Source organism: Grammomys surdaster, unplaced genomic scaffold (genome assembly GCF_004785775.1).
Source record: "Grammomys surdaster isolate TR1022 unplaced genomic scaffold, NIH_TR_1.0 581, whole genome shotgun sequence".
Classification (NCBI taxonomy): domain Eukaryota; kingdom Metazoa; phylum Chordata; class Mammalia; order Rodentia; family Muridae; genus Grammomys; species Grammomys surdaster.
This window is the reverse complement of record NW_021605000.1, coordinates 1,386,253-1,412,108: the sequence shown is the minus strand read 5'-3', so window position 1 is coordinate 1,412,108 and position 25,856 is coordinate 1,386,253. Positions and strand designations below refer to the sequence as shown.

Below are 25,856 nucleotides of genomic sequence, written 5' to 3'. Positions count from 1 at the left end.
TCTATCTATCTATCTATCTATCTATCTATCTATCTATCTATCTATCTATCCATCCATCTGCTGCAGCACCTTATCGTCCTTTTGCCTCACTACAGTTCATGCCACTCAGAGCTGCCAGCTACTTTCCCCAGATACCACTTCCAGTCAAATTTTCTAAACTACACAGGAGACCTTTGTGTCTACACATTACTTTCTGCCCCCACTCTGTCTCCTTCTAAGGCAATGGTAGTGACAGCCAGTCCTTGCATCTCTGCTTACCTGTTCCATGCCACCATTGGATGATCTGCCCCATCTCATGTCTAGTCAGATCCTCCATGCCTCTCCAGGAAGCCTGCACTGGGTTTCAGTCTTGAGATCCTAGCTGGGACATTTACTCACCAGTGTGGTTTTAGGTAGTTTTTGTTCACCCTCTTGAGATAATTTCTACATCTGGAAGGGAGGAAATACAAAATGTCATTCAGAATTTTAATTGTATGATGTATTAAAGCCACCCAGTGTTCCTTACAAATGGGTACAGAAAGTGAGTTTGTGGATAGTTACAGGTAAATATTTAAGCATCTTCTTACTGTGTATATTTGTGTGGTTTCTGTCCATGCAGATTGTATAGGTGAGTGAGGGTTAAGCAGGCAGGGAGATGAGAGACTGGAAGCAGCAGTAGAAGCATGAACAGAGGCCAAGAACCTTGCTGCATTCAGAAAGTTGATATATGACTTGGGTCTGATAGGAGAGGTGCTGGGAGGGCTAGTGTTGTCATGTGGGCTCTTCCTCTGTTGAAGAGCTACACTGATAAACCACAGTGGTAACAAGTTCTGATAGGTTCCTTAGAGAAAGATGATCACTTTATGATTTATTTCTGTTTTAAGTGTTTTGGTTACCATTAATTTACTGAAGGCTAAGTCAATCACAAACTTCCTACAAAGGCCTATAAGGAGCCTGCAAGCAAGCAGATGATCAGAGGAGGGGAAAACAAGAAGGGGCCCTGTCACAATCAGAGGTGCAGACCCTTCCCCACCAGGAAAGACTTGGACCACACTGCAGATACAGGAGGACAGCTCAGAAGCCTGGCTGGACCAGGTCAGGAAGTCAGTGCCCACTGCCTGGTGAGTCAGGAGATGACAAGCTGAATTTCCTCTAAATGCTTACAGGACCTACTTTAATAATCTACTTCATTTTTTAAACTTTATTCCATGAGCATTTCATTAGTAACAAATAAAGGGTGACTAATTTAAGGTCAGATTTCTTTTTCTACAACTTTCGTTTATTCTGGCTATTATACTGTTTTTCCTTTTATGTGGCTTATGTGGTTATATATCTGAGTTGGCATTCCAGATAGGGCAGGGTTTAATATGTAAAACCTGATGTCTGAAATCTTAAGCAGGTGGTAATCATTTAATATCTTATTCTTCAGTGTGCATGGATGCACTGGCTCCCAAGTGTCATAGGGGTCAGGAGCACTGATGGCATGCTTGTTAACATGGTCATTTCTTGCCTTGTGCTGGGAATTCAGTTACCCTGGGTCCAGGACACAACCGGGAGATCTGCACGTATGATGTGTAACGTGTGGTGCAGGTGTTACATCCTTCTTGTTACCTTTACACTCAGAAACCCAGGGGAGGCGGAATCAGTCATCCGCTCAGTGCAGACCCGTTGGTGTGGCCGGTGCTGTTAGAGCTTGATTATTGAGAGCCAGAGCTGCTGGGTCGGACAGCTGGCCACAGGAGAGGCAGCTGGGCAGAACCTGGACCACACAAGAGAGGCACAAGATGTTCAAGGAAAGGGGGCTACCACCTCACCTACAGCCATGGATGGAAGAGACCTGAGGTCATTAATTTTTCTCATATGATTTTATTTATCCCACGTGACTAATTGAATTAAAGCCATTTCCTTCTGCTTATTCCATTTAAAGAGGTAGCACCTTTTAGTGACCCTTAGCCCTCATATCTGACTGACCTTGTACTTTCCTCTTTAGTTTATCGCTTGAGTTCATGCAGCCTGGAGTCAGCAGGGGTATTTCTTTAAGGAGATTTCTAATACATGTAAATTGAATTTTTTTGGACTCTTTAACATCTTAGGAAATTCATTTCTAGCTAATGGCAGCTGAAGCACAAATTTTTGGGAGTCAGCAGTCACATTATAGAATGAGTGTTTTCTGTGCTTCCTCTGATTATAGCTATAATAATAGGAATGACCATACACTGGTCAGGTTAGATTTCCTTTGTAGGAAAGCAGGCTAGCTGCAGCTGAATCCTTGACACTTCTATTAGGACATAGGTCAAACCTTTGCTTGTGCAAATGCCATTTGAAGATGTATGTGTGTGTGTGTGTAAGACTGAGTTCATAAAGGAGTAATAGGAGTAATAGGGCTCGCTTGAGCCCCCTGCCAGCTGAACTATTTACAATATGTTTTTGCAGTTTATTGCAGGGTGTTCCACACCAGGGTAAGGAAATTTTATTTGGACTAGGATCATAAGAGGCTGTGGTGACTAAACCGAGTTTAGGCTGAATATAGGTTAATAAAAAGCAGGACTTTTCCTGACGAACATCTGTGCTGAAAAGTTGTGTTTCCCAAGGCCAGCATACTAAATGGATTGTTTATTGGAACCAATAGATGAAGCTATTGCTGGAGATGATAGAGGCCACAGTGAGTAGACCTTCCCCCAGTCCTGAACGCTGCTTTGGATTCAGAGAAAAGTAGAAACAGGGTGCTGGTGTGCTTCAATGGTAGCTGGACCAGGCAGCTCCAGGCTCCCAAAGTGATGCCGTTCTACTTGCAGAGTCAGTGCGAGCAATCTCTGAGGCTGATGTTTTGAGTAGCGGATAACAATATGCTTAATAAATCTTTCTGTAGTATTTTAAGTCTTGTGACTATTAAGTATTTATTTTATTTTAAGAAAATACAAATAGGTTTTAAAAAATTGAAATGCTCTTATAATTCTACCAAGCTACAGTAACTATCACTTTATAGATTTTGGCATATTAGCTTGTAGAATTTAGCATCATATTCATCTTTATGTATGACACTTACTCTGATTTTGCTGACTTAGATTTCTGTATTGTTTTGTTTTTTAGATTTCTTAAGACAGAATATAAAATAAGAGGTCTGGGCAAATGGCTCAGGGGTTAAGATCACTTGCTGCTGTTCCAGAGGACCCAGATGAAGTCTTAGCACCCACACTGGGGCACTCACAACTGCCTGTAGCTCAAGTTCTACAGGGTCTAATGTTCTCTTCTGGCCTCAGTTGGAGCTAGCATGCAAATGGAGTAATACACACACACATACACACACACACACACACACACACAGAGAGAGAGAGAGGGAGGGAGGGAGGGGGAGGGGGAGAGGGAGAGGAGAGGGAGAGGGAGAAGAGAGAGAAGCTCAAAAGAAATGAATCGTTTTAAAAGATAGAAAATAATAGATAAAAAGTTCCATCTGAGTCATCTTAACATCTCTGTGTATAATTTTCAGCCCCTCCCTACCTATGCACACTCTGTCTAAAGTTAACAGTCCACTGTAGAGTTAGACTGACTGAGCTGGAATCCCTCATTTGTAAAATATGGGTAGGTTGTACAGTTTTGGGGACATTTTTTTGATGTCTTAAAAAGCTCATTTTCAACTATAAAATTCCATCTGAGAGGATTACTGTAAAATTTATAAGAAATAATTTGAATGAACAATTTACTGCCTAGTTAATATTCAAGGAAAGTTAATTATTATATGGTGCTAATATATATGTAAGACTTTTGAATAATTTTAATATCATTGTTCATACAATGATATCAAACATTTCATGTCTTTATTTTTAAAAGTTTGGTTTCTAGAAATAAATTTGTTTTCATATTTTTATTGTCCGTGTATTAATTATTCAAAATAATGGGCCTGTTGTGGCATTTCTGGTGCATATTATGTACTATGGATATGTTCACCCTCCTGCTGGCCTTGGCCTCTCTTGGTCCTCCGCAGCCCATGTTTGAGTAGACAGAGGAGGGAGCATGCCACTGTGTAGCTGGACCCCATGTTTATTTCCTTCCCTTCTATCTTGGTAGTTTTCATGTTATTATCATTGCTGTAGATAGTGCTGAGAATAGTATCTTTGTCTTTCTCTGGGATGATTCTCCAGTGTAGATACATGCAAGTACCTTTTGGGGATAAAATATGCAGGCTCTCAGAGCTTTTGTTTGGCAGATTTCCCTGATGAAAGGTTGTACCAGGTGATGCTATGACCCAAGAAGGCAGCCTACTGTACCTTCAGCACTTATTGCTGGAAAATGCTGTAATTTTATAAATAATGTGAAGAAATTGTAAAAAAAATTGCTATGTAAACTTGTTTTATATTTAAAACTCCTGATGATTGTTCATGTTCATTGATGATTTGTATTTTTACTGAAGACAACCCATTTGTCTTCCAACCTTCCCTTCCGTTTGTCTTACTGTTTGAAAGGATTCTTTATGTATTATGTCAGTCAGTCCTGGTTTGTGTGTGTGGACATGCATGTGTGTGTGTATATGTGTGTCATTTGCAGCTTTTCATTTGCCAACATTTGATATATAAAAGTTAATTTTGTGGTAACCGAAGCTATGTTTCTGAGGGGCTGGTCTCGTACCATATTTAAGCTTTTCCATATGAAGACTGTAGAAATGTTTATCTTCTTGTCAGTGTTACATTTGTATAACTTTATAGTGTGTGTTAAGCTTCTTTCTTTTCAGGATGTACATTTTGGTTAGTGGTATACAATGGGCTTATAACCAGGTTTACTGCCCTTAGCCATGTTGCAGTATCTCATTCACAGGCTTAAGAATTTATAAAGCTCTATCTGTAAAGCCCTTTCTGTTTCTGTCCTTCCCTGTTTCCACCCTAAGTCCTACTAGTACCTTAAGTGGAATTTCAGTATGTTCCCGGTTTAACTTGGGTGTGTACTGAGATCTTTATGGCATCACATTATCTTCATTTATCTGACTCTTCCTTTATTCTTTGTAAATTTTCTAGTTTTTTTTTTAAATAGGTCAAAATATTTGGTACTAAATTGACTTGATGTGAGGTATTTTAAATTTTTTTTTTCAATTGATTATTTCTTGAATTTTTTAGGAAGCAATCTAATGGTGATCAGATTATTCTCTTTCTTCTTATGTGAGTTATTTTACTTTCTGGGACATTTCCTCTGAGTTGGCACTGTCCTGTAGCTTTCCTGTGTGTCACTTCTCACTTTTTGGCCAGGCCCTCTGGTGTGTCATGTCCACTGCTGGTTTGAGTCTCGCATGTCAGTGTCATTACCTCCCATAACGTTTCTGATGGTGCTGTGGCAGGCGTTGTTTCTTCACAGTGTTTTGACCCACTCTTGTGCTTCCGTGCCAGAGTGCACACACCTCTAGTCAGTTCATTCTCTAGTCAGTTCATACTCATTGAGCACTACTACATTTATTCTTCTACATGTTGGGGACAGAACGAGGTACAATGAACACATTCTTGCTTTCATGGGTCCTATAATAAGTGTGTGCTTCATAAGCATGTAGATACCACATGCTTGTAAGCTGGTGGCTGAATGTAGACATGCTGGACTACAGTTTGTGTAGTAGGACTCCTCTCATGAAGTAAGTTACAGGAATATCTATCACCAGTTCACATTCTTGATATAATATTCCTGTGGCCTGGAAGCAGACATAGAGGCAACATCTAGAACTGGGACTATTTCTCCAAAAGATATTTTCTTGGTGTTTCTGAAATCTCAGTGCCACGTGTGTCCTAGCCTTGATTTTTAGTGTCCTCTCTCTTTCCTTGGAACATGTGTGTCAGTATTTAGCCATTTCTCTGATGACACTGCCTGGTGAGTTGGAGGATTGCCCCTGTGTGCCAGGGTATGGTGGTCGCAGGTGACCTTGTATACTGGATGAGGGCACAAAGAAGCATTGCCGATTTTGCCGCAGGGAGAATTGTGCGGACGAAAGACCCTGTCCTGCTCTCTTTCGGAGAGCGACCTCTCCAGCCCTTCCACTTGTGATGCAGCCGCTCTAGCCACCCCTGGTCGTGGTAGTGAGAGGCCTTTCATGGAGTCTTCCCACCTTAGCCACCATTCCATTTGGCCTCCTCTGTTGTTCCTCAGCAAGTAGGAATAAAGGGTACTATCTGGATAGCCTCTATTTCCTGTTTTTATCCAGATCTTTACTGTGACTACTTAAATTTTTTCTTGTTCAGATAATGAAAATAGAGAACAAGGTTGTATCTCAGCAGTAGGTACTTGCTTATTATACACATGCTGGGGTTCTACCCCAGCATGACATATGCACCGTTTTTCAAATAATGAGAGTAGTTAGCCGTCTCACAGTAACTTCCTTAAGCCTCATCCCACCAGCTATTATAAATATATTTATATTTATAATATATTTAAAATATATTTCCTGAGCAGTTAGTTTCCTCTCTACCATTTACTGAAGAAGATACAAGTTTTCTTCATTTTCATTTTTATTCAGTTCGTTTCTGTTCTAGTTTGGCTTTGTATTGCTGTGATAAACACCATGACCAAAAGCAACTTGGGGAAGAAAGGGCTTCTTTCTTTTTTTTTTTTCTGTCTTTTTTTTTATTGGATGTTTTATTTACATTTCATATGTTATCCCCTTACCCCATTACCCCTCCCCAGGAACCCCCTATCCTATCACCCCTCCTCTTGCTTCTCTGCGGATGTGTCCCTACCTACCCCCCCATTCCCACCTCCCCACCCTCAAATTCCCACCCACTGGGGCATCCAGCCTTCATGAGACCAAGGATCTCTTCTCCCACCTATGCCTAACAGGGCCCTCCTCCCTTACATATACAGCTGGAGCCATGGATCCCTCCCTAAGTGCTCCCAGGCTGATGGTGTAGACTCTGGTTGCTCTGGTTGGTTGGTATTGTTGCTCTCCTCATGGGGCCACAAACCCTTTTAGCTCCTACAGTCTTCACTCTGACTCCTCCATTGAGAACCCCATGATCAGTTCAATGGCTAGCTGTGAGCATCTGCCTCTGAATATGTCAGACTCTTGAAGGCCTCTGAGGACACATCTATATCAGGCTCCTGTCAGCATGCACTTCCTGACTTCCACATCAGCATCTACCTTTGGTGACTGCACATGGGATGGATACTCAGGTGGAATGGTCTCTAGATGGCCCCTCCTTCAGTTTCTGTCCCTCACTTTGTCTCCATATTTGCTCGAAAGGACTTACTTCATTTCACAGTTTATAGTCCATCCTGCAGGGAAGTCAGGCAGGTCATCCCCCAGCCCCAGCATCTCCACTATCCTGGGATGGTCATTACTGCTGAGGCTACATCTTCACCGACAGCCCCTGCGGGCTTCTATTCCAGGACTCCCACCCAGCATCATTGCACCAGGCCCTGGCTGCTTTCCGTGACTCTTCAGTCCTCTAGCGTCGATGCTGCCTAAACTCATAATATTTGGAAGAGTCACACATTACCAAGCACAGCTGCCATTTTGTGATATAGCCTTTGCCTCTTGTGGGCCACAGCTCTGCCCTTAAGGAAATACTTCCCAGAAGATTTTAAGTCAGTGGTGCTGGTCTGTTGTTAATCATAGCTGATTCTTCCGTCCCAGCTAACCAGCATCAATATTTCCAGTAAAGGTTTTGCTTCAGTCTCTTGTTGATCACAATTGATTCTTCAGCCTCAGCTGATCATAGCTCTTCTGGGATCTTAATACAAAATACCTCACAAATGGCCCTGATAAGTCTTTCAGGGATTCTCAGCTTCCCTCTGAAACTTCACAAACCAGGCCTCCATCATCTGCATTTCTCTCAGGAGTGTTTTACTATTCCTACAGAACAGCTCACTTAGAGCTCTGAGAACTCAATGGCTTTTCCAGGCCGAAGTCCAAACACTTCTACAGTCCTCTCAAGAAATAACATGGTCAGGTCCATCACAGTAATACTCCTAGTACCAACTTCTGTCCTGGATTGGTTTTGTATTGCTGTAATAAACACCACAATATGATCAGATGCAACCTGGGGAAGAAAGGGCTTATTGTATCTCATAGCTTAGAGTTCATCATGTAGGGAAGTCAGGGGAAGGAGCCTGGAGGCAGATAATAGAGCAAAGACCATGGAGAAATTCTGCTTACTGCCTTGCTCCCCATGGCTTGCTCAGCCTGCTTTTTAATATAACCTGGACCACCTGCCACAGGACTGCAGTGGGCTGTGCTCTTTCCCATCAACCACTAATCTAGACAGTGGCCCTAGAGACTTCTTTACAGGCCAAGCTGGCAATAACTAATCCATTTATGTGTAGGGATAGAGGGAAGGAGATGATGTGATTTTGGTTTGGTTTGGCTTTCATGACAGGGTTTCTCTGTATAGCCCTGGCTATCCTTGCTGGACTTGCTCCATAGACCAGGCTGGCTTTAAACTCAAAGATTCACCTGCGTCTGCCTTTTGAGTGCTGGAAATAAAGGCATGCTTGAACCTCCACTTAGCTCTTGTTTGTTTGTTTGTTTTTGTTCTGGTTTGGTTTGGTTTGGTTTGGTTTGGTTTTTCGAGACAGGGTTTCTCTGTGTCCTGGAACTCACTCTGTAGACCAGGCTGGCCTCGAACTCAGAAATCTGCCTGCCTCTCCCTTCCAAGTGTTGGGATTAAAGGCGTGCACCACCACTGCCCGGCTGCTTTTTTTTTTAACCTTCTTTTTTCTTTAATGACTTATTTATTTCTATTTTATGTGCATTGGTGTTTTGCCTGTATCTGATTCCCTAGAACTGGGTTCACAGATAGCTGTTAGCTGCCATCTGGGTGCTAGGAATTGAACCCAGGTCCTCTGAAACAACAGTCAGTGATCTTAGACCTCTGAGCCATCTTGCCAGACTGTAACCAGATTCTTTTATCTTAGACGAATAATTTAGCTAGCTTGCTCTGTTTTCTGTTTTTGGGATTTACTTGTTTTAAATTCAATTCATGTTGATTAAACTCATTGTTAAATATAAAATGCTTTAGTTGAAGCTAGACAAAGGGAAAATACATTTCACCTGAGGATGAAAATCACTTTCAAACAATATTGCCAACTCTGAGAGAGAGAGAGAGAGAGAGAGAGAGAGAGAGAGAGAGAGAGAGAGAGAGAATATATATATGAGTATGAGTTAACAAATTGAGAATGGGCTACCTGCTTGTGTGGGATTTCTGAAGAGCACTGGCGTCTTCACCTCTTAGGTCAGGGAGTCCAACGTTAGTGTTTCATTCTACCACCATGATGCCTTGTACCTCTTTCTCACTGCTTGATGGAGTATGACCCCCTAAGGCCACCAGAGGTCTTCTATACCCTCCTTGCCCTCTAGACACAGACATGAAAATGGTCAAAGGTAGAAGATCAGGAACTACCTTACAAGAAGGGAAAGGAAAGCTTCTGATAGGAGCCTCCGCTGCTACTTTGGCCAGGTTTGTGTAACGTGCAGCCGCCTCCAAAGGAGGTTATAAAGTGTGGTGGAGTTCCCATATCCATCATTTTAAGAGCCTGAACATTGAAATTCCAGCCCAATAAACTCTCTAGCATTTCTCTAACGTCATATGCCTTTGAGATCCTTGGGTTCTTGTTTTAATGTAAGTTTCTAGGCATCTCCTCCCAAAATTCCTTTCCTCTTGGCCTGAGTCGAATCCTAGGAATCAGAATTTCAACTGATGACCCTGATTCAGATGGTTCCCATAGCATGCCCTGAGAGGAGAGTGCTGAGCTCCCTCTCCTGATCCCTCTTAACTCTCAGAAATCTATCTTCTTCCTCATTCCAACACAACATATGGGCTTAGTTCCTGTCCAGTGGGAGAATTCTTTCCTGCCCTTATCTTCCTGTGCCTCTGCCTGCTTACCCAGTCTCCACCCATTACTCTTGATACCTGAGTTCCTATTAGATTCTGCAGCTCTAAAACAGGTCACCTTCTAGGAGGAGGCTCTCTGAAGCTCCTGAGGGCACCAAGGGGTAGCTTCTCAGTCTACATGCTAGATTTGGCTATGTGCTTAATTATTATTTTGGGGAGTAATATTGAGCACTTAGTTTTCAATTCAAAGCAAAGCATGGTAGGTAGCATTGCTTTTATTAAGATTAAGGGATGTAGTAAGATGGTTCAGTAGGTAAAAGCCCTTTTCTGCAAACCTCACAGCTTAAGTTTGATTCCTAGAATCCATGTAAAGATGGAACAGGAGAACCAAGTCTACAAGGTTGTCCTTTGACCTCTTATTCTTGCACCATAGCACTTAGACACCTACATAATACACACTTCATATGTACATGTACATGCTCACACATACAAACAACAATATTAAATAAAATAAAAAGTGTTTTTTTAAAGATTAAGAAATAGAACACTAACAGAAATAACGAAAGAATGCTCCAAGGTTGTTAAGTGCTGAAAAAAGATTTTTTTTTGCCAGTTGTTATTTTGGAAACCTTTCTGTAAACTCTTTTGTAAGCTCTACTGTAAAGTAGGAAGTATATATGTCTTTCTTAAACCGCAGTTGTGAAGGAATAGTCAACATGGGTGTCAGGGAGAGAAAGAGAAGCACTGCTGTGTTTCCACTGGCTTTATAAAGACAGAGGTGTAGTCCGTCAATATTTACCTTCTGAGATACTTAATTTCTATGTGGGGAGAGGCAGGCCCAGTCTCTCACCCTGGAGCTCTTGAGTCAGCTTTTCCATTTATCTCCAGGACACATACCTCCTCTTCCTTCCTGCAGGCTAGGCGCCCCTGTTCTGTTCTTGATGTTACACATGAAACTCCACTACCAGTGTGTGAAGTATGTGGTAGGGTGACTTGTAGAATATTCTTTAGATTGAACCTGTGTTGACTGTCACCTTTCACTTGACTAGTGTCTAGTGCCTTGCACACAAGGGTGTTCAGGAAATAGCCACTCAATAGTGAAAGAAAGTGTAATGGACTCTGTTCCATTATTTTGCTCACAGCTCAGCCTTTTAATGACAAATCATCTGTTAAAAGATTGCTGTGCTTAGTGATGGACCTGTTCTGGCAGGTGACTCTGTTGTGCAGACAACATAGAGTGCTAATCACCAAAACAGGGTGGGTATAATGTCACTAGGTGATAACATCTTGTGAGCCCACAATTGCATATGTGGTCTGTTTTTGTCTGAAGTTGGTAATGTGGTCCATGACTGTATTTTACTGCACTGTAGTGATTTACTACTTAGGGACAGCTAAGAAATCCTCTTTCTAACCAAGTGGACGTAGGCTGCTGTGTTATTTGGTCCTTAGTTTATTGCTGGCACTGTGTCCTGAAGTCTATAATCTGTTCCTTTTTTTTCAGCTCAGCATATCTCTTGAGTATTGAAGATGGCCCCACTTCATTCCTCTTAAAAGTTTATCATATCTGTAAAAACTGTGCCCTTTGAGCTCAGAGAATCATCAAAGACTGATTTGTTCTAGATGATGTATTCTTCAGTTAACAGTCGTCTTTCTCGCTCAGATAAATAGTGGAGGTAAATGTTACCAGTGAATCCCACTAGGCTAGGCAAGCAACGCTTGGTATCCAGGATTACTTAAAGACCATGTCCATAAGGGCGTTCCTCCACGTAGTCTTTATCAGAGTGCTGAGTGTTGTGCTTGTTGTAAAGCTGCACTGGCTGCTTAGAGTGCTGCTCAGTGAGCACTGCCACATCCTCACTGCCACACCATCACTGGGAGTGAAGGACCATTGCTCAGCGAGTCCTGAAAAGGCAAAGGATGTGTGGAGCCAGGCCAGAGAGAAAGAGCAGTGGGTCAGTCCTGACTCAGCAGTCAGATGTAAGAAAGTACTCAGTACTGTTGGGGCCAGAACGAAGACATTCATTTCAATGCATGTCTGTTGGAATCTTTGTTGATGTCTGTGGCCTGTGTTACCACCAAAGGCCATGCCGATGATGTCCGTGGTCTGTGCTGCCACCTGAAGCCATGTTGATGTGTGTGGTCTGTTCTGCCGTTGGGGACCACACAGATCTGAGTGTCCTGCACTGCCACCTGAGGCCATGTTGATGTCTGTGGTCTGAGCTGCCTCCAAAGGCCTTGTCTGGGTGTGGTCCTACTGTACCTGGGAGCAATGACTGTGATCTGTGCTGTCCTCAGAAAATTATGAAAGCCCGTGATTCATCCTCCTGCTGACTGAAGAACAAAGAGGCTACTTTTGTTGTGATATAGACAGTTGCAGATACACAATTGAGAGGAAGGGACAGGGAAGGCTTCTGTGACAAACCCTGTCCCTACTCCTAACCCTCCACCAATGTAACAGCCTAGACAGGAAGCCACAGAAAAGAACTTTCAAAAGTGATGGAGATGCTGAAGTGTAGCTCTCCACAATCGATGGCAAGAGGAGGACTCAGTTCTGTTTAAGGAGCAGTCCCCTGAAAGTTTGGTCATGCTCCAGTGAGTATATAGATAGCACAAACTGCACCTGTTTATTTCTTTTTTTTTATTTTTATTTTTACTTTTTTTTGGGGGGGGGTGATAAGAATGGGGAGGGCATGGAAGGACTGGGAAGTGAGTGTGATCAGGTTGTATGATGTGAAATTCCCAGGGAATCATTAAAAATATTATGTTGACAAAAAAGTGTTTCTTATATAATAAACTTGCATGAGTATAAAAAATAAATAAAAATAAAATACTTCCCAGAAGGTGATCACACTAAACAGATTCGGTAAGAAACTCAGAGAAGCTTCTCTGTTTTAGTGGAAACTGCTTGGCTAACAATTCTTTTGCCAAACTCTTTTTAGGGCCAATACTCTCAGAAGTCTAGCCTTTGTGCCTGAGTTTTGGCTTTGGAGGGTCCATTTTATGGAAACGATGTAAATATCTGACCATTATATCTCAAAGAAAAACAGCAAGGTTCTAAAGTTATTGAGTGTAGGAAATATATTAAGAGGAAATAATTCATTATGGGGGGGGGCCTAAGAATAGGGTAACAAAGCAGAAAAGGTCTCAGGTTCAAAGAAAATGGGTAATTAGAATTATCTTGGGGTCTCACTTAGTGGTGGCATTAGCTTAGTGTATAAACAACTCTTATTTATATGTTCATGAGGGCTGAGGGACCCTTGATTACCCTTTGCTGAATGCTAACTCTAAATGCAAACCAAATGCTCCTTAGTGGATTGCCGTGGTAACCATACTGCAACACTTCATTCTGGCAGCAGTATATTTGAAGGGAAAAGGTTTAATTTGGTCCTAAGTCTTTCAGAGCAGACTTTGTCATTAAGTGTATAGGAGAGAAGTCTTTCAGAGCAGACTTTGTCATTAGATGTATAGGAGAGGAAAAGTGGGGAGGAGGAAGGGGGACACACTTACTTAGTTCTGCAGCTGTTACTTCAAATTTCTATGAAACATTTTATCTTTTCACCCAAAGTGACTGTAGAAGATCAGCTACTTCTGATTCATGTCCTGCCTCTCATCAGTTGACTTCTCATCAAGGGCTGACAATGTGCGTAAGAATTGTTACCCCCGTTGATATGGATGCTGATGAGAAGACTGTACGAGGAAGTTTAGAGAAGGCTGCCAGTCTAAGAAGCCTTAAAACCTCACTTAAATTAGAAATTCAACCAATTGAAGCATAGGGTGTTCGTAGAAATGAAGACAAACATGGCTATCACAAGAACAGCTTTTTAGTAAAAGATACACAGTCATTAGCAAGGCAGAAGAGACTGCCTCCTGACTCAGAATTAAGTTATATCATAATGAACTCTGAGATTTACTAACCAAAAATTATACCACTTCCCAGGAACACACACACAAATTCATTAACTACTTCTTCATAAAAAGCCCCAATGAGAACACAGCATCAGGTTGTGGAGTTTGGCTTATGATGTCAAACAGTGTCTGATGTCAGTGACAATGAGATGTGTTCGCTCTAAGGGCAAGTTGGTGTCTACAGAAAACTTCAGTGTTGTTTAGCTGATTTTTTTAATCTTCCCACCAGATGCTGAATCAGAACTGTCAGTTGTCTGGATTGGTTCATCACCGGTTCCCTTCACTTAATTCCTGTGGGAGTGAATATTAGAACATAAAGGGTGTTATAAGGCAGAGCTTATGGGAAATCGGGATGTAGATGGCCAGGGCAGAGCGTGAGCCTTATGGTCCACTTGGCGATCTGAGAAGGGAAAGGACATGTGTTGATGATGGGTGTGTTCAGAGGCCTGTGATTCTCAGAGTAGAAGGCCTCTAAATATCTTGATGAAACTGAGTTTCTGAGGAAGCCTCTTGCACATTAGAAAAGGGAAAACCTTCCCAGGGGTTAATTGTTGTTCTGGAAACTATACTGAGAGGCTGGAACTAGTGATGCTGGCTAAATCTGCCCCACAAGTTCTGGAAGGGTCAGTTTACAGTGACAGCTAAATCCGACTCGTTCACAGCTTCCAGTGTGTGCCCTGGGCTCCTGACATGCACGACCAGCATTAGGCATTCTCCTCTGGGACCCTTAAAGCTCCCCTCACACTTGTGGAAGATTTTGCGCATCCTTCACAGGGGATAGCCCTGAAAACTTGACTTGCCTTCTTATGATTTTGTAATCTGCTAGGCAAGTGAGTGGGTGTCTTTCCTTCATTTAGTGGGATTTTCAGCTTTATGAAAATGAGTCTTTGGAGCACTTACTAGAGAATTTTCCATAAAACAGAGAACTAAATACTATACCATATGATTCCTGCGGAGACCCTAGTTGATTGCATAGCTCCTTGTTTATAAAATCAACTGCTAGTACTTGTTGGTTAGTGCAGGCTTCTCAGACTTTGTTAACTACTGTCATTGCATGAAAAATGTCACTATATAGGAAGATATTTATAATTATTACATATAAATGTCATGGAAGAAATAGTTATTTCTAGTTGAAACTCATGTACTCCTATACTGATAGATTCACTTTAAGATGTGCAAAATGCCAGTCGTAAAATAAAGAATTGGGGTTGTTCTTAGCATGTTTGCAGTGGGTTCTGTTCCCAGGAGAGACAGACAGACAAACACACAGACACATACACACACACACACACACACACACATGGGGGAGGTGACAGAGGGAAGAAGGAGGAAGGGAGAGAGAGGGGGAAGGGAGGGGAAGAGGGAGAGAGGGGAAGAGGAAGAGAGAATCAAATATAAGCAGAAGTCTGATTTCCTACCTCGGTGTCTGGGATAGCCACATGCCACTGTTGAAGTGCTGTGGGTTTGATGCTTGAATAAGTGTGAAGACACTTTGACTTTGGCATTGTGAAGTGCTTCACTTTCATGTAAATTGTTTACCCTATTGCTTTACCAACACCCCAAACTAAGCACTTTGGCTGGCGAGCTTCCTTCAGTCCCTTTACGTGATGCTTTAGTATGTGATGTCGAAGCTGAGTGGCCTGAGGAGTGCTGCTTTGGAATTCTAGGGAGCTCATTTTAATAGTTACCAAAGCACCACTTAATTAAGCCCTTGATATTCACCATCTTTGTGCTGAGTGCTTTTGATGAAGTGAAACCCTTTGTGCCTCCACAAAGTGTCCCCAGCACCAACAGAGACAGGAGTCCGGAATCCAAGCATGGTTGGTTACCAAGGATACTTCACTGAGAGGAGAGGGGACTTGGGGGACGGTTGCTTGTGCATAATTGAAGCTTTGTATCCAGAAAGTAGAAGTTACCCAGTATTGTAGCAGAGGCAAAAACTGCATCCATAGGTAAGTGTGTTGAGGACTTTGCTTTAGACTGGGTGTGTAAAGGCATAGTGGAGCAGTCAGGAAGAAATAGCTTTTTGTCACCAGATTTGGGGCTAATGTTCTCCAGAGAGAGAGGTTAGACTAAGTGACTTTTTTAACAGTAACATTTTATAACTTTCCTCTTGACACTTTGTCATTCTTTGAGCATGGGAGTCTTCTCTATCTCCAGTACTCTAACTCCTCCTGTTTCTTCAGTAATGAAGCCCTGAGTTCTGTTTACATGGCTGCCACTGGCAAAGACCTTCAAGTCTTCCCACCTCGCGCACTGCTGCGACCTGGAAGGGGTCCCAGAGTACATTTCCCTCCACTCTCCACTCATGCCATGCTTGTCTTGCTAAGCACCCACCTTGCTTGAGTCATTATCTCACCATCTTCCTGCGAGAGCTCTTCAGACCTGGTATGCTGGATTCTCTGCCTCGATGGGCTGAAGTCCAGGCAGCTGTTGAGGAGGACCATCATCATTTGGAGCACAAGTTCAGTGCTGTTGGCAGATCCCATGTCCTCAAATCAGGGCATGGATCAAGGGCCCAGTTCCTTTGCTATCCGCTGTGCTCTCCTCTTAGCTCCTAGAAACTACCTGAAAGCCTCTGGCAGGTGGCCCTCAGGCAAGTCTGAGCAAGTGTTTGCTTCCTCAGGTTGGTCGGGGTGTGCTTGTGAGTCTAACAAAATGGAACATTTTAATTTTAGGGGACATAATTTGAAATCTCTCCCCAGAGGAGGCAGGCAGACAAGTGAACCTTGTCAGTGGTGGGCCTGCAAACAGGATGCCCAGGCCACTTAGTCTGACTTGGGGGGAAGTAGTTGAGCCTCAGTTTGTCGCTTGTACTCCAGCAGGCGGCCAAGTGGAGCTGCAGCTCATGCTCTTAAAGGGAGAGTATGCAGTTCTTTGGCTGACCACCCGCTCCAGAGCAAGGGTGGGTTAGGCTCCAAGGAGTATGGCTGTTACCCTTCCTTGAGGTTTCTCAGGCACCTGCTTGCAGTGCCGCACCTCTGGGCCTGGATTGAACAGATTCATGCTTGGTTGACAACATTGATTTTGTGTTTATTTGTGAAGGGACAGAATATGAGATTACCAAATAAAATATGATTTCAAAAGTTATTAATGAAAGAATATATTACATTCACTTTTAATGAGATCCTGGTGTTGCAAAATGATTCCCTGTAATGAATTCCAGGAAATCAATGTGAAGTTTAATTGCAGCTGTAGCCACGTTGTATAGGAACATTACTCTGCTCGGTGTTCTAGCACAATCCATCAGCCTTCTCTTTCTTTCTCCTTAAATTAATTGCCTTGATGAAGTCAGTAAATATACTTACTGTTAGCTTGTGATCCTTTCTGGAAAGGTCTTAGAGATCCCAAATCTTACCATAGTAATAAGTGGTTGTTGTCATTTTTCTATGTGTTATCATTTGTGCATTCTAAAGCCCCAATTTTGTAAACTTTTCATTGTTACATCTTTCTAAAATTGTTTTCATTCCCTTTGTTAGCCTTTTGCAAACCATTTTCTGTGTCTTCTTGGCTTATTGGATAGACCTGTGTGTGAGTCAAAAATCTGAAGTGTTTTCTCTCTGTCTGTCTCTCTCTCTCTTCCTCCTTCCCTCTCTCCCTCTTCTTCCTCCTCTTTCTCTTCCTTCCCCCCACCCCATCTCCTCCCTCCACCCTCCTATCTCTGTTTTCCAGACAGAGTTTGTCTGTGTAGCCCTGACTGGCTGTTCTGGAACTTTACTCTGTAGACCAGGCTGGCTTCAAACTCAGAGATTTGTCTGCTTCTGTCTCCGAAGTGTTGGGATTAAATGCATGCATCACCACCCATCTTAAGTTTTCTTGCACTTGCATAACCTTTAAACAAGGAAAAGTCTTCAGACTTTTTGTTTGTTTTGATCAGTTCATTGATTGTAGCACTTTGTCAGTTACTGTGATGGTAACTGACACAACAGTTGTTTTCAAGGCCTGGAATCACCATGGAGTTGCCTTTGGAGCATAAGTCATTTCAGAATCAGAGCTAAAAAACTGCTTCCAGAATGTTCCTTTGAAATAAATGTTGTTTGAGTTCTGAGCCTATTGCACTGTCCTAGGTCCTGCCAGGTGCTAGCTGCTGCCACACCTTCATGTGCACCTGTTGTGACTTGCAGTGCTGTGTCTGGGAGACAGGTAGGCTGTCCCCAAGCAGAGGGATTGCAGTGTGCCTCTAGTATTTGACCAGCCTCCTTTGTTCCTTTATCTCCTGACCTGCCTGTCCTCTGTAGCCCTCATAGAGCCCTGCCCCCTCACCTCTACTCTGGAGGAGGCTCCAGGGAACATCAGGTGCCCACTGCATTTGCACCCACTGTGCCAAAGGAAGGGCCTCTTGCCCAAGAAGCATGCTGTTAGCGACTCTCATTTGGGGGGTGCTTTGATGAAGTCGGTAAATATATCCATTGTTGGCTTGTCATCCTTTCTAGAAAGGTCTTAGAGATCCTAAATTCTACAACAGTAATGAGTGGTAGCTGTCATTTTCGTAAGTTGATTCTCTCAGGTACTTGTTCTAGTCACAGAAAGCTGGCTGACATGGACAGTATTCTGAGCACATACACTCGTTTTGCCTTTCAAATTGACATGGAACACAGCTAAAGAAAAATAGAAATTTAAGAAGCCAGACTGAGGAGATGGCCTAGTAAACAACATATTTGCTCTACAAGCCAGGAGGGCCTGAGTTCAGATCTCCATTCCCCATGTAAAAGCTGTTGTGAAGGTGCATGCATGGGGTCCTGCCACTGGAAGGAAGAGACAAGAAGATCCCCATGGCTTGTTGACCGGCTGACTTGTGAGCCTCTAGTTTAGTGAGGAAGCCTAGCTCAAAAAAAAGGCAGGAGAGGGATGAAGAGAACAATGGAAAACTGGGAAGACAGTGGATGTCAGCAAGCCTGTGGCCTACATATCTGCATGTACTTGCACACATACATGAACACACACACACACACACACACACACAATCTGTATCTGATCCAGGTATTAGGAAAGGGCTTGTCCATATGGTAAAATGACCAGACCAGCTCAGTCAGTCAACAGGTTCTCCAGGGCAGGAGTGAGGATTAAAAAGAAAAAAGACGATTAGACAACATTGTAGTATGACCCAGCCAGTTTGAGAGTAAAGGCGGGTTTATTTTTTCCCAATTTGCGTTTATACCCTTTTAATCACATGCAAGTATTTAGGTCAGTTCTAGGTTGAGGAACTTCCAATACAGTAAATACAAATAGTCAAGGAACAAGCAAGGCAATAAGCAAAGTCCCATGATCACTCCCATGACCACTGTTTCTAAGGGCTTATCAGGATGACAAAAATATCTGAGCCTACTTCCCTGACTTAGCCCAGTCATATTTATGCCTGAGGCCTACTTTTTTGTTTTAGCCTAAGACTTAGATTCCTGACTGAAATTACTTCTCTGTTTTGGCCTGAAATTAAATTCCTACCTGAACTTACTTCCTTGCCATGGCCTAATGTCAGATTCCTGCCTGAAGCCTGTTTCCTTGTCCTTGGCTAATGTCAGATTCCTGCCAAGCAGCCCTAAAAGCTCTCCACAGTAAAACTTCTGTAAGCCCCTGATGAGACTAGACTGAAGGACATGCTATAGGCGATACCGTCTCCTTCTCTAGCATGTACCCCATGGAGGCAGTGGTTCCACCCCATTCCTTTCCTGTAGCATCTCATGTAACTTTCAGGAGTGCACCTCATCTTCATGATTCTAATCTCCAAGTCTTTGTATCTCCCGTGCTTTCCCTTAAGCTGTGACAGCCTGATGTTTTCCACACACACCTTCTCAGGACACACACTGCTTGTGACTTCTGTCCCTTTTTGCCCTGAGCTGCTGTCTCCCAGTGTCCCTTCTGAGCTCCCGTTTTGTGCCTTGTCTACTTTCCATACGTTTTCTCTCATGCCCTGCGGTTTCTCAAAAGCAGCACATTTCCTGATGCACAGCTCCATCGCTGGTGCTCTGCTGTGCTCTTCTGTGGTCTCCTCCATGCTGCCTGCGTGTAAGCACTCTCCTTCTTCTTCCTTGCCGTCTTCTTCCCAGCTCTCCTGCCACAGCATTCTGACAGTTCTCTAATCCAAATCAAGGTTGTCATCCCGCACAACCCTTTTGTGTTCCAATTGCTGGCTCTCCCTGTGCTCATTCACGGGTGATCAATGCAGTCACTTTGTAGATTGTTTCTCTGTCCCTGCATGGCCTGGAACTGAACTTTACCAGTGAATCTCCTTCCTGCATAGACTCCCAGGGACGCTCAGCTGGCTACCAAATGACAAAGTCCAGTCTGACAGCCATCACCTTTCCTCCTGTGCCATCAGTACATACTTCTCTAGTCCTGCCATGATGACAGCACTGAAGAGAGAGCAGGGAAGGAACTGTGCCCACGAGACTCCTCTCTTCATGGAGCTTACAGTTCTGTGAGGAGTCAGTGTGTGGTGAGTGCCAGTAGGAAATATAAAGGATGATCTCGGGAGGGAGGGAGCTTCTGGACTGGCCTACTTTCCATGAGATGGCCAGAGATGTTCTCCTTAAGAAGGACTTCTTAAATGAAGCCCAAAGAAAGAGAAGGAGTTAGCTCAAAGAGGCAGAGAGCAAGGAGCCTGAAGCACATAGCTCCACGTGACTGGGCAGTAGTGAGCCAGCTGAGGAGCAGTGGCTGCACTTTAGTAGGGCCAAGCAGTGTTAGAGCGCTGTTGCAGGTAGTTTCACTTTCGTTGGAGGTGAGATGCTGTGATCTGTTTCCAGTTCATTCCAGAGAGAAGCACTGTGGGATCAAGAGACTAGTCTGGGCAGAAGCTTCAGAGACCAGTCAGGGAGGAGTGGTAGTGATGGATTGGACTAGGTCAAGATGTTAAGAGTTTCTGGGTTAGAGTAGGCAGAAAGTTTGTTGTGTGCTCAATGAAAGATAGGCAGAAGAACAATAGCCTTTGCCCTCCAGAAAATAGCATCTTCTCTTTCTTCAGTTATGGCAACCAAAACTAGCTCCAGGCCTGGGAAGGTAGTTCATTCAGCAAGTGGGAGGACCCAAATTTTACTTCCAGAATCTAAAAATAAGAAACATCCTGACATGGTGGACATTTATAATCTGAGTACTAGAGCAGCAGAGACTAGAGGGTCCCTAGAGCCTCATGGACCAGCAGCTTAGCCTAATTATCAAATCTTAGGCCATGGTGAAGCACTGTCTCTAAAAAACACAGTCTCCACCTATAACAAAACAACTTATGAGGTTATCTTCTGACCTTCAGTGCATGTGTGCACCTGCACATTCAGACACGCAGTGTCTTCAGACATTGCCCATGTTCCCCTGATACAAAGCCACTCTGAGTTGAAACCCACTGTCTTGGATGGAGACCGTTGTGCTGGTTTGAAAGATAGTATCCACATAGAACACACCACATTCCCATCTCCCTATTGTGCTGTGTACCTTCTCACACTCACCATTTCTCCCCCTCTCCATAGTGCAGTGCTATCTTGAGGCTTTCCTGATTAGCTTACCATTGAAGAACTTTCTGGGGAATTCTTACTGCTTACTTCCATGCCTCTCATAGACTCTTGTTGGCTCTGTCAGCTTCTATAAGCCCACAGAAGGAAACACCAAGGTCTCCCAAGGAGCAAAAACTTCCGTGCTAGTGTGAACCCAATGGCTCTGTTTGCAAACTGATGGTGGCTACAGTGCTACCATCTTCCTCTATTCCATTATGGCCCTATGAACTTCTTCTGTTGCAGGCAAGCCTCTGTTGCTATTGTCTGGAGTTTACTGCAGAGTTCAAGCCCTTACTGTTTGCTGTTGTGTGGTACAGTTACTAAACGGGTATCCTGCCTCTCTCTGTCTAGTCAGAACACTGAACACAGCTTTATCTTTTATAGTCACAAATTGCTAGTCCATAAATATTTGTTGAGTGAATAAGTGAATGGTGAATCTGGAAGACCCATTTTATTTTCCTACCTTTAAGTCTAATGGAGTTTAAAAGGGACTATTTTTATGTATTCTATATCTACAACTTTTAAATGAGAAAATTGCATAGTTTAAAAAATGTATTACATTGTGTGTATGTGTGTGTGTATGTGTGTATGTGTGTGGTGCATATGTGGCTGTCAGAGGACACCTTATAGGTGTTGGTTCTCTCCTAACATATGGGTCCTAAGTTATGAATCCAGGTTGTCAGCCTTGGGGCAGGAGCTTTTTCACATGGAGCCATCTTGCTAGCCAGAATGTAGGGGTTTTGGATGTATCCACTCAGAGTTTGTGCTGGCATTATCATCTGGTATGTATGGGAGATGGCTCCTGTACCCCTTGCATTACCCTCGAAATCTAGCTACTGACAAGCATCTCTGTGTCTATATTGCAGCTCTTGTGGTAAGCACCACTTCAGCAGGCTTCGCACTGGCTCCAGGCCCTTTCGACTGGTCCTGCTTCCTGCTTACATCCCTTGGAACTGGTCTTGCATCCTGTGCTGCCAACTCCATCAATCAGGTCAGTTCTCCTCTGAGCCAGGTGATGCTGTTGTTACTTGCTGCTGGTTGTACCTTTGTGTTCAAAGAACTACCCAGATCCTGTGCCCTATTAGAGAAGCATCCTGAAACCACAGAGGTGGCCTATGGTGGTCTTGGTTTGGTTTGGTTTGGTTTGGTTTGGTTTGGTTTGGTTTGGTTTATTTGGTCTGGTTTGTTTGGTCTGGTCTGGTCTGGTTTGGTTTTTTTGAAACAAATGAGTGCAGAAGAGTATGTTCTTGAAATGACCAAGATTCCTTGAGTTAAAAAGTATTAAAAACTGCCAGAACTTAGTGTTCTCTTTATTTCAGAAACATTTCCTTGAATTCATCATGGTTATATGCTGTTAATGTAGCTTTATTTCTTTCTGTTTTATTTTATTTGCTTGTTTTTTTTTATTTTATTTTGTCCTATTTTTATCAAGGTCTAGCTATGTCACTGCAAGGGGATTTAAACACACTACCAGTCTCCCAGGGGCTAGCATTAGCAATATGCCACCATGTACAGCTTCTGCATTTTAAGCCACCACTATGCAAAATACAATATTTCAAATATTTCATTTTTGTTAGTTTATGTGTATGTGCATGTGGCTATGCGCATGAGAGTACAGATGTCTAGGAAGGCAGAGGTGTCACATCTCTTAGCACTAGAGTTACAGGTGGTTGTAATCTGCCTAACCTGGATGCAAGAAGATGAACTCAGTTCCTCCGGAAGAGCAACACATGCTCTTGACTTCTGAGCCGTCTCTCCAGCTCTAGGATGTTCGAAGGAACATACCCAGCTTTATGAAAAAAACAGTAGTTCAGCACTACTGTTTACTTGGTATGTACAGCCAGATTATATCATAGAATTAATAGTCAAGTATTATTTTTAATGGATCATTTTTCTTCTTGCTATTTTAAGCACCCAGAAGGTTCTCTGAAATAGTTTTTTCCTTTGCCTGGCCACTGTGGTGTGTCCCAACGTTGTGGGTTTTTTTTTTTTTTTTCCATAAGATACTCTAGTGAAGAAGTCTTGGCTAAAACTTAAGGAAAATTGCCTCATCACCAGAACACCCAGGAGCAGTTGGCACAGTTTTCCAACAGGAATCCACATTACCATCAGGAACCAGCTCAAATGTTCATAGATGCTATATAGAAGAAGCTAGTCTGTAAAATATGGGGAAGTAATCTGATTATGCTTAAAATCATCTGCCTCTAGAAAGTATTATCCACTGTTTGGAGAATGTTATTTGTTTCAAATAGGGATTCTTATTGTTGCTTTTGACACAGAGTCTCCCTGTGTATTCCTGCTAGCCTGAAACTCACTATGTAGACCAAGTGGGCCTTGCAGAGGTCTGCTTGCCTCTGCTTCCTGAGTGCTTGGACTAAAGGCATGTGACACCACACATTGGCCTGTTGTTATTTTTAACATCAAAATAATCTTATAGCAAGGCCAGCATCAGGGAGGATGATGTAGTTCTCAAAAAATGAACAGCAAACCTACAGTCTGTAGTGAGGCCGAGGCGCTTCAGCCGTTTTATGCTGACTTCCATGAAGTAGCTCCGCCTGGAGTCTGTTTCTCCGTTTGTAATCGTAACTTCCATGTATTAGGAGGTCTAAGTCAGAAGGATAAGGCAGGGTACCTTTGAGTTTCTCGCTTTCCTTTTGTAAAGTAGAAACTGCACATAGCCTTACGACTAATTGTCTTCATTTAAATTGTATAAACTCAAAGAAAATACTTTGTATAAATGTGTGAGAATTGAGGTTAAAAAAAAAAAACTAAAAAGGATCAAATGGCTTTTAGCCTTCAGAATATTATAAAATATAAAAGTTATGAGCCAATGAGATTCTGGCTGCCAATCCTGTGGTGACCTGAGTTCCATTCCCAAGACACATGTGGTGGAAGGAGGGAACTAACTTCTGTCATACTGTCATTGTTCTCTAACTCGACACAGTCACTAAAGGACACATGTACATGTGCGTACACATATGTGTGCATGCACACACATACAACACACAAATAATTAAATAGAATGTAATTTTTTGAAATGTTTCTTTGACTGGGAGCTACTTTCTCACCCACATTTCCCACTCTTACCCTCCAAAATGTTAGCTCAAGGATTTTTTTTTTTTCATGAATACAATTCTCTTAGAGGTGGGGGAAATCTCTCTTCAATTTTTTAAGTAATTTTTTCCATGTCAATATTCAATTTTATCAGAAATTTTTGTACAAACAGTTCCAGTTTTTTCATAAATTTTTTCTCTATTTTTCTTCATTTAATTACCTTCAATTTTTTAAGAATTTTTTTCATGTAAATCTTTAAAAATTTTATCAGAAACTTTTCTACTACAGTTTCAATATTTTCATAAAATTTTTTCTATCTTTGTCTTCATTTTTATCAGCAATTTTTCTATAAGTGTTTTCAATTTTGTCATAATTTTATTTCGTATATGTCTTCATTTTTATCAGTATTTTTTTTCATACATATCTTCACCTTTTTTAAACAGTAATTTTTCCAAAAAGCAATCTCCCAAATCATGTGAGAAAAAAGCCAAGTGTGGTGGTAGGCTTGGTGGCAGTGCCGTGGAGGTGGAGACATCCAGATCCCTGGAACTGGGTGGCTGGCTACCCTGGTCCCCATGGCAAGTTGCAGGCCACTGAGCAGCACCTGAGGTTGGCCTCATACTGCCATGCATGTGCATGCACACACAGGTGCACGCATAGACAAACGAGTGCACAACACGAGAAAAACATAGCCCTTTTAGTAATGGAGGGGAATGCTGTTCATTAAGGCAGAAACTGATAGGAACTGAGCCCCAGCAGAGGTGTTGGAAACTTTAAAGAACTGTCCGTTTTAGCTGCTTGGCTTCCAGCTGTATACCTGCATACTGGCCACATGGGGTGGATTAGGTTCTGTAAGATTTTAAAAGCATGGAGGAAAGCCACCATGTTGGGATTCTTTTGCTACCATCCAATTGCATTGTCGGCCCCTGTGGTGATTTTTCCTTCTCACTTTATTTTCCAGTTCTGTACCCACTTCACATCACAGTCACTGTTCCTGGGGCATTTTGTCACATTCTTTCCCATGTGTCACCAGTCCCTGCCATCCCTCTTGAGTGTTGTGAGTAGTGCTTGCTCAGTGAGCACATGCCAACAGACAGGCTTCTTGTATCTGCTGTGAGCCTTCTTCCGTTTGTCTGGGATCTAGTTGCATTTAGGAGCATTGTAGTACTCAAAAAACTTTGTGGTGATTCTCACCATACTGCATTCTAGTGTTCTGAGGATTTTACCAGCTTCCCCTGCTATAATTGTTTTTTCAGTAATGTAGTATTAGAGTCTAGTTTGCATTATTATTAGGCAGTCTCATAAACTCAAGAAACAAAGGGGTGCAGGACCCTTTCACAGCTTAAATGATATGAGGAGAGCAAAGAACAAACACAGTGGGGATTAAACTAAGATTTGTTTGTTTGTTTATATGTATGAATATTTTGTCTGCATTTATGTCTGTGCACCACATGCATGCCTAGTGCCTGTGGAGGTCAGACTTCCTGGAACTGGAGGAGATACAGATGGTTGTGAGCTATCAGGTAGATTCTGAGAACCAGAGCTGGGTCCTCTGCAGCCAGGGCGCCTGCCTGCTGACTCACCTCTCCAGCCCCTGAACAGAGTTTTGGATAACAGATAGGTAAAGATATAATTTTTT

General features: G+C 42.7%; 1 protein-coding gene across 1 annotated transcript in view; it reads left to right on the top strand.

The window, feature by feature from the left end:
• Positions 1 to 25,856, top strand: part of LOC114633342 (protoheme IX farnesyltransferase, mitochondrial) — a 109,406-nt gene that overhangs the window by 8,767 nt on the left and 74,783 nt on the right. The window contains exon 4 of the mRNA XM_028781925.1: positions 22,030 to 22,154. Within this exon, the coding sequence (XP_028637758.1) occupies positions 22,030 to 22,154 (125 nt within the window). The remainder of the gene's footprint in view (positions 1 to 22,029; positions 22,155 to 25,856) is intronic.